At 49.2% G+C, this 9,196-nt stretch overlaps 1 protein-coding gene across 1 annotated transcript in view; it reads right to left on the bottom strand.

Annotated features, from left to right (window-relative positions):
• The window catches only part of TMEM63C (transmembrane protein 63C), a 49,327-nt gene extending 40,753 nt beyond the window's left edge, over window positions 1–8,574 (bottom strand). Inside the window, exons 1-4 of the mRNA XM_006864790.1 lie at window positions 8,395–8,574; window positions 7,776–7,855; window positions 7,280–7,361; window positions 419–456 (exon numbers count right to left, since the gene is read on the bottom strand). Of these exons, the coding sequence (XP_006864852.1) occupies window positions 419–456; window positions 7,280–7,361; window positions 7,776–7,855; window positions 8,395–8,574 (380 nt within the window). The remainder of the gene's footprint in view (window positions 1–418; window positions 457–7,279; window positions 7,362–7,775; window positions 7,856–8,394) is intronic.
• Window positions 8,575–9,196: the final 622 nt, after the last annotated feature.

Below are 9,196 nucleotides of genomic sequence, written 5' to 3' on the forward strand. Positions count from 1 at the left end.
TTCATCTCTCATACTTTGGACATATTGTCAGGAGGGACCAGTTGCTGGAGAAGGATATCATGTTTGATAAGGTGGAGGGTCAGAGAAAAAGAGGAAGACCCCCAATGAGATGGAATGGCCAAGTGGCAGCATTGATGACCTCAAGAATGGCACCTGTAGTGAGGTTGGCCCAGAATCAGGCAGTGTGTCGTTCTGTTTGTACTGACTTGAGGGCACCTAACAACAACAACATCAAGTCTTTGTGGGAGCAGACTGCCAGGTCTTTCTTCCTTGGAACTGCTGGATGGGTTTGAACCACCATTCTTTCAGTGAGCAGCCAAGTGCTTAACTGTTGTGCCACCAGAGACCTCTGGCAGGAGGACGTCCCCTCACCCCCAAAAGCCACACCATCATAAGCTCTAAAAGCTCAGACACTTACTTCATGGTTATGCTGTTGAAGAACCAGGAGCAAAAACCCTGGGGAAAAAAAGAGAAATGGTGAGAAAATCCAGCCCAGCTCAGTCATTCCAGCAGTGTCCAGAGGGGCCTCCTTTCCAGGTGTCCGGTGGAGGGAAAGTGCCTGGTCCAGGGAGGAAGCGGCATAGGACGGTAGCAGCAACAGCAGCTGAGAGATGTCGCTCTTGTCAGTGGGTGTTCTGAAAACAGGCCTTTGACGTAGGACTGTAGGAAGCGAAGGGCCTCCTTCTGGAGTGGACATCTGTTGCTTTTTGGTCAGTACCTTTTGGGAAATGCCCCCTTGTGATGCATGTGATCTGGTGGGCTGCCCCTCATGTAACCAGCTGGCCAACAGAAACAAGATCCAATCATAGTTCTCTTAAGGGAATTGATATGGGTGTTGAGAGAGTGAGAAAGACTCTCCCTTGGAGTTCTGGCTCCTCAGTGAACACATGAAGCCTGGATTGACTTAGGGCCATCTTTGGTGCCCTGTGCACAGAACCTGTCTTGATCAGAGGGCAGAGGACTAGAGAGGAGGATTCTGGTAGTATTTATGGACTTCTTGGACCTAGCTAGTTGTACCTGAAACACCCCCTTTCTTGGATTTCCTCACAGTTAAACCACAAATTGGAGTTCCTGGGTGGTGCAAATGGCTAACATGCTTGACTGCTAACTAAGAGGTTGGCGGCTCAAATCCACCCAGAGATATGCTGGAAGAAAAGTCTGGTGATCTGCTTCTGAAAAATTGGCCAATGAAAGCTCTGGAGTTTCTGGGGCAGCTGGGGGTGGGGAGGTGACCGGTGACCGCTGAGAGTCAGCTTAGGAAAGTTTTGCATGAGGATGGGCAGGACTGTGGGCTCTAGAAGCTGTCAGACCTGGTTAAATTACCCCTGCACACGTTCCCTTCTGGGATCTCCACGATTAAGCAAAATTATGAAAAGGTTGAAAGCCCTTGATTGGCCCCATTTGGCCCTGATGAGTCAGGGTCAGGCCACTTGATGGCCAGTCCCCTGTGGAACTGCAGGAACTGGGGAAGGGGCATTTCCAAAATCAGCCAACAGAAAGCAAGATAAGGAATGTCCTCACCCTCTTCAGTATTTAAGTCTTACCTTCTAAGTCCCTTCACCATGTGTGGGGGTCTAACAGTGGGAATGGTCACTCACTTCCGGGAGATCATCTCCTAGCTAGACCCAAGGAACTGAAGTAAGGACAGAGGAAGGAAGGGGACGAGCATGGTGTAGCAGCATCCATTGAGGGAAGGGAAACGTCTCTAACAAGAGCTGGGGTCCTTTTGTGGAGCGTTTCTGGACAAAAGGGGGTGTGTTATTAAAGGAGCAAGAAGGTATCCTCACGGTCATGGTCAGTTGAGAACACATCATGCAGTTGAATTTCCTCTTCCTCCTTCTCAGACAGGTGAGCAGGTGCATGCCACACACCAGGATGGACCCACGCTGAAATGTGTGTAGGACAGGAGCCCAGGCACATGGCTTTTTATATAAATGTTTGATCCATGAAAAGGGCAGAGGTTGTGAGTGAAGTGTGGCCTATGTTCCCATGAAAAGTGCATAGACAGAGATGTGCTTTCTCTCGCTCTTGTGCACACACACATGTACACATACACAGTATACGCCATAGCTCTGAAAGGCACAAACCATTAAAAAAACTTAACAAAATGAGCAGCAGGTCTGAGAGGCAGATACCTCCAGTCTTCTCCCTGGCCCTGCAGGAAATGGTCACAGATTCCCAGGAGACAGCTCAGGCGACACCACCACATTGACAGAGGTCCCTCTCTCTCCCCTGTCTGCCACGTGGGGGCAGTGATCCTGCCTTGGCTTGCTGTGGTGAGACCCTCTGGCTGCCCACAGGCCTGGAAGGACCACTGCAGGGCACCTCATTCACTCTCGGCTCACCTAAGTTCTCCGCTCTTCAGATGGGCCTCCCAATTGCTGCCAGAATGATTTATCTCCTCAAACATTTAAAAAGTAAAATAACCATTGTGTCATTGTCTAAAAAAAAGTGATGTTTCTAAAAATAAAGCTGAGAACAACCTTGCAAAGTAGGTGTTACTGTCCTCATTCTACCAATGAAGTCTCCAAGAGATTGAGTAACCCGTCTGAGCCTTCTCCCTCTGTACAGGCCGACCCTGAGCTCTTGAGGAACTCACAACAGAAGGAACGTGGTTGGGATCACTCATCCACCCAGGATTTAGCAGATGAAGCTAGGTGTGGGGTTACAATGATGAGTCAAATCAAGGCCAATGCCTGCTCTTGCTGGGGGAAACACACTTTACTAGACTAATCATGTAGCAAAGGAAGCATCCAGGCTGAATCCAGAACTTTGAAGAAATGGAGCGAGCTTTCCATGAGCATAGAACATGGGCCTAGATGGGGTGGTCAGGGCTTCCTGGTAAAGTGGTATTTGAGCTGAAATATGAAGAAAAGGTGGATGCGTTCACTCGGAGAAGGGTCACTGGAGAAGGATGAGAGGAGACAGGATGGGTCCTGTGGTGTGAAGGAGGTGGCGCTGGGGGAATCCAAAAGCTGGCCAATGAGGATGGCGGCAGGAAGGAGATGCCGCGGGACAAGAGGTCAGAGCGCCAGGCATTGCTGAGGAATCTACAATTTATTTCCAAGAGCATTAGCAAGTCATTGAGGATTCATGTAAGGCAGGGATGGGCAACATTTTTCTGCCAACATTTATAAAACCCTTCACGGGCCATATAAAATTATCAATTTATAAATTAGCTTCACCCTAATGTGAGGAGGAGCTCTGGTATCGTAGTGGTTAAGAGGTGGATTAGCAGTTTGAAACCACCAGCTGCTCCATAGGAGAAAAATGAGGCTTTCTACTTCCATAAAGATTTACAGCGTTGGAAACTCTACAAAGGGTCGCTATGAGTTGGAACTGACTCCATGGCACATAAACACCACAACTCCTAACACGATGGCCTGGTGTGGTGCTGTGGGCTAATGCGCTGGACTGCAAAGTCATTTGAACCACAATATCAGCAGCTCAAGCTCACCAGCTGCTCCTTGGAGATGTTATACTGGTTTGCTGTGAGTTGGAACTCACTTGATGACACTTAACAAGAATGTGATGGCTGGAACTGCGGTTACTTTGGCAGGGCCAGACCAAATGATTTCGTGGGCTGAATGGTCTCCACCTCTGATGTAAGGGAATGAGGAGTACTAAACTATGAGGTTTGCTCTAGGTACAGGGTGGAAATGGATGGGGTAAGGAGAGGTGTGGACATGAGGTCAGTTAGAGGTCATTTCAGCCATCCAAATAAGAGGCTGACAGACAGAGGTCTGAGCCAGGGGAAAGTGGGGGTGGGGGATGGAGAAAGAAAACTAGAATAGTAAAGGTAACAGAACTTGATGGGCTGGCAATGCTCCGAGGCTCGGTAAGTCCCCCTCTAAGACTGAAATGCAAAGGGAACACATGAGCAGGCATGTAAGCTTGCTGACAACCACATTGGTCTGCTGATGAGTGGAAGAGGGGGAAAGGCAGCAATGAAGAAATGGACGGAATTCAACCATGTTCCATAGACTCCCGTTGACCTGGAGATGAGAGAGAGAAGAAAGAAGGGCTGGTTGGTCCAAAGTGGTGAGACCTGGGGACACCTGAGCCCATGGACAAGGACATAGCCACAGAGGGCTAGAGCTGAGAGTGAAGCATATAGCAGATATGAGGTGAGGGGAGACACACAAGAACACCCAAAGTTGCAGATAGTACCCATTTGACCTAGTCTCATGGCTTGATGATAATCAGAACTCGACTAGAGGAAGATAAAAAACAAAGAAATAATTTTTGATAAAGGAAACGAGGGAAAATTGCTACAATTTGATGAACTTGACCTATACTCATGGAGGTAGTATCTCTAAATACCAACAGAGAGGGAAGGAGTCTTCACATCAAGTATCAATGCTATCTGCTCTGTACACAGGGTAGGTAGGGACAGGCACTTAGACATTGGCTACCTAAAATGAGGGGGCAATAATGGCATGAAGTGACTGGCTTACAAGGTTTCAAGGAGTTCAGTTTGAGAGTGTGTGAGGGGAGATAGAGTCCCCACTGAATAGTTTTCATCTTGCCTAGATAGGTCTGGTAAAAAGAGATGGGGATAAGATTCTTAAGATTCAAAAGTGAGTAATTGTTATCATGACTAATTGTGACTGTCACAACTGTAAAGGTAGAAGTTTTGTAACAAAAATGGGGAGGGGGGTAGTTAATCTTACAGTCCAGAAACAGAGGACCCTAGGACCATCAAGTGAGAAGAGCACAAGCGGAATGTGGGACCTTATCTAGAGAAGCAGTGACATCAGAGATGGAGGCAGAGATGAGGACATGGAGAGAGGGAGCAGCTGAGGACTCTAGATTCATGGAAAGATAGGGACTGAGAGCTGGCGGCCAGGAGGCAGGCTTTCAGAATGTGCCCTTTGGTGATGTAAATTGTTATATATGCCTGAGTGTTAAAAAAATAACAACCCAAACCCAAAAACGAACTAAAGTGGATAGAGAGAAACACTGTTAACTGATGGTCCATGGAGGGGATTATAATCAGTGTAATGAAACAAGGTGTATAATTTGTTGAATGTAAAACTGATGAACTGCCCTGTAAACTTTCACTCAATTCACAATAAAAACTTATGGAAAAAAAAAGAGTGTGGGAGATGTGCTGGGGTAAATGGGGGATGGGGAATCTGAGACACGAGAGATAGACGTAGATGGGGCAGAAGGGCATCATCGCACGTTTTGACCACGCTGAATCTGAAATGCCTTTACAAGACCCATGGGGAGGTATTTTGAAGGTTTGGGGATAAATGGAACTGGAGCTTAGAGGAAGCTTGTTGTTGTTAAGTGCCATCGAGTCGGTTCCAACCCATAGCGACACTGGATAGGGTTTCCAAGGAGCAGCTGGTGAGCTTGAACCGCCAACCTTGCAGTTCAAAGAGGAAACTGGAGGTAGAAATTTAGGGACATCAGTGTAGAGACGGGCCCTGGTGGATGACGCATTGTGTTACTAACCAAACCAGCCAGTCCTCTGGAGAAGGACATGGTTTTCTGCTCCTGTATAGAATTACAGCCTAGGAAACCCTATGCACTGGGTCAGTATGAATCGGAACCGCCTCAACAGCACACAACAGTGTAGAGATGGAAATTGAAGCTGTGAGTGTGGATGACAAGAGGAAGGGAGCCCAGAGGAGAGGGCGGTTTAGGACTGAGCCATGGTGACTAAAGGTGGAAGGAGGGTGCTGTAAAGAAGACTAAGGAACAGAGGGGCAGAAGCCAAACTCAGGGTGGAAGGAACCCACAGAGTAACTGTAAGCACTGTAAAAGATGGTCTACAGGGCTACACGTGTCCAGTAAGACAAAAGCCAATCAATGTCTGGGTGGAGCCACGAGGGTGTGGGAGGAGCCATAGGGAAGGTGGAATCATGGGGTTGGTTGCAGCCATGGGGTGTAGGTGGAGCCGCCACAAGGTGTGGATAGAGCTATGGGTGTAGGTAGAGCCCACAGGGAGTGTGGTGAAGCCCTGGGTGGGTGGAGCCACAGGGTAGAGTGGAGCCACTGGGGTGTGGGAGGAGCTACTGGGGTGGGGTGGAACTGCAGGTTGGGGTGGAACCATGGGTTACGGGTAGAGTCACATGGGGTGGGGTGGAGTCATATGGTGAAGTGGAGCCACTTGGTGGGTGGAACCAAAGGGGCAGATCCAAGTTAGGGTGCAATGAAGAGTGGAGAGAGGTGAAGCAATAAGAATGAATAGACACCTCCTTCAGGAGTTTAACTGTGACAAGCCGGGGAGACCGAACTCGCCAGGGTGGGGGTCCGTGGTTTGGAGTGGGGGGGCGGACAAGATCGTTCCTCCCTCCTTTCACTGTTCTCTGACAAATGCTCAGTTGCCATCTTAAGCTCGGCGTCTTCCCTTGCTGTTGAGGGTCTCTCTTAGGCCTTTTTTCTCCATATACTTGTCATGCTTCCCACGTGCGCCAGGTGGGTTGCTTCCCTACCCTGGACAAAAGCTCTCAGGACAGGAGGTGGTGAGTTTTCTCACTGCCCAATGCCCAGTCTCCTGATCAGTGTCTGGACACTGAAGGCGCTTCCGCCAACAGCTGGGTGAATCAGTGGCTCACAGGGAAGGTTGGGCCTTGAACAAGAGGGCAGAAGAGAGTGTGAGAAGACAGGCCAGGCATCAGCATCAGGAGGATGAGCGGGTCCCTGCCCCACGGCACTTCTATGTGAAGGACAAGGTGAATCCTTGGCCAGAGAGAGAGTTAGAGGAGAGTGAAAAATTCCATTTAAAAAAATCCAACTGTTGTTATTAAGTGCCAGCCGATGAGACAGTTCCAACTCATAGTAACCCAGTGTAGGGTTTCCAAGGAGCTGGGTTTGAACTGCTGGCTTTGCAGTTTGCAATCCAGTGCAGAGCCTACAGCACCAATCCAAAAATCCAATAATTAGCTAACACTTACTAGGTACCCTCAATTCTCACAGCAACCCTATATGACAAGAGTTGAACTGCTCTATAGGGGTCCCCAGACTGAAACTCTTTTCCCACAGAATGACTGGTGGGTTTGAACTATTTACCTTGCAGCCAGCAACCCAATGCCTAACTTACTACGAAACCAGGACTCCACTTTGCACACTATGAGGTAGCTATTGTTAACACCTCCCTTTCCCAGGTCAGGAAACTGAAGCTTGGCAGGGCTGAGTAATTTGTTTAAGATCACATTGCCGGAAGTGGTTGAGAGAGACTGATTGCCAGGCTTCTTTTTTGGGGCATACCAAGGCTGCTTGTTTGCAGCAGGACTCCCGAGGGTCCATGCCTGCTCCCCGCACTCACCTTGTCCCTGCGTTCCATCTCCAGAGAAATCTCCGAAGGAGAAGTCTTCTCGCTCTGCTCCCCGTAGATCAGCGAGGTCAGGCTGCCAGCCAGAAACGGTGGCAGAGAGGTGGAAAAGGAGAGACAAGGTCTCAGGTGCTTGCCCTGCTCTCTTCTCAGGGGCAGGCTCAATGCCTCAGCTCGCTAGCTGAGCACACAGCTCTGGGCACGCCAGCCATGACTCCCCTTGCCAGGAAGATAGTACAACTCAGGAGTCCAGTTCTGGAATCACAAAGTCTGAGACTGGAGAAGAAAATGACCTTGTGCCCTCCAAGTCCCCTTCCTGCAGGGAGAGGCAGAACTGGGGGTGGGGATGGACAATGAGATGCCACCTGCTGATGAGACATCGGCTCATCGTTTGCTTGGGCACTAGTGGGCCATGCCTTGGGTGTGGCGATAACAGCATGTTCCTCTCAGGAAGCAGCTTGCCCAGCCCAGTCTCCCAGCCCCTCCTAACCTGTCATTGTGTATCAGTAGAGCCAGGCGCCCATAGTCCCACGCAGCTTTCCGGAGGAAGGAATAAAGTATAATGATGACCTACAGATTAGGAAAAATGATACAGAGTGGGGAGTTCAGAAATGCCTTTCTCCGCTGCCCCTCTGCACTCCCGTCAGAGAGGCCCTGCCTTCCAGGCTCCCAGGGGACCTCTGGGGTTCTTCCACCAGATGGGGGCATACTGGGTATGGACCATGCCCTTTGTGACTTTCTATAGTGTCCAGAGCTTCCTGGTAAAGTAGATGATCAAGTTTGTTGAATGAAGGAGCTGGTGGCATGTTTAGAGCTATTGGACAAGAACTCCCCTTGAAGACATCAGCTAGGAGAGACAGAAGCAAGCTCAAGGGCGTTGGATAGATTGACCTTTCAATAATGATACATAAAAGGGAATCCCAGAAATTCTGACCATCCCTCCAGCCCTCACTTCCACTTGGGTAGTCCAGGGCGGGACTGGTCTTTTACTGGTTTGCTGGCATCCAAATGGACAACTGGAGTGTCTGCTATATATATATCACTTGTGAAAATATGACCATGACCTGAGCTGAGACCTACGTCTGCCCACCACAGTTCCCAGGACTTACCAACCACAAGAAGATATTGAGTAACAGTACAGTGGGGATACCCCCAAAAGGCTGCCCTTGGAGGACAGTATTCCTGGACTGGAAGCAGTCACTAACTGATAAGTTCTGTGCCCTCTCCACCACATTGAGGTCACCTGCCAAGACAGGTGTTCTAGAAGGTTCCTTGGTGAACAGAGGCATCTCCGGGTTTGACATGAGGGCTCACCGTCACTCTGCTGGGGAGGTAAAAGAAAGTCACTTGAGTGTAGCAGCTGGGCAGGATCTGGATCCCCATCCTACCCTGTGTCCAATTGTCAGGCTAATGGATGCTTGGCCAAAGAAGGAAGGCACAACCCAGGAGATGGCACACAACCCTATCCTGAAAGAGAATGTGTTCCTCCAGCCTAGGGGCATTATGACCTCTCAGAGCTTAGGCACCCTGGGATAGTTCTTATTGTACCACTTGATCCCTTTCAGAAAACATTTGTAGAACACACATCTCCAAATGGGTCTTCCTATGCCTACCTTTGTTAAGCTTTTCTTATATCTAAATAAAGAAAACTCTCAATGGTGGGTCAGATCACAGAGTTGAAATATTCAGTATTTAGGGGAACTGTAGCCACAGGGCCACCCATGCAGATGGGGATCACTGATGAACATCTCAAACATCTCCAGTTCTCTAGTTCCCAGGACAGGCAATAGCTCCTAAGATACCATTAAGGAAGGATGAAGAGTATCTGGCACATACTGATGACTCAGTAAATGCTACTGTCTGACCTCACATTGGAACCAAGGAGAGCAGCACCTGCCAGGGGCCTACGCC

Source organism: Chrysochloris asiatica, unplaced genomic scaffold, assembly GCF_000296735.1.
Source record: "Chrysochloris asiatica unplaced genomic scaffold, ChrAsi1.0 scaffold00070, whole genome shotgun sequence".
NCBI lineage: Eukaryota > Metazoa > Chordata > Mammalia > Afrosoricida > Chrysochloridae > Chrysochloris > Chrysochloris asiatica.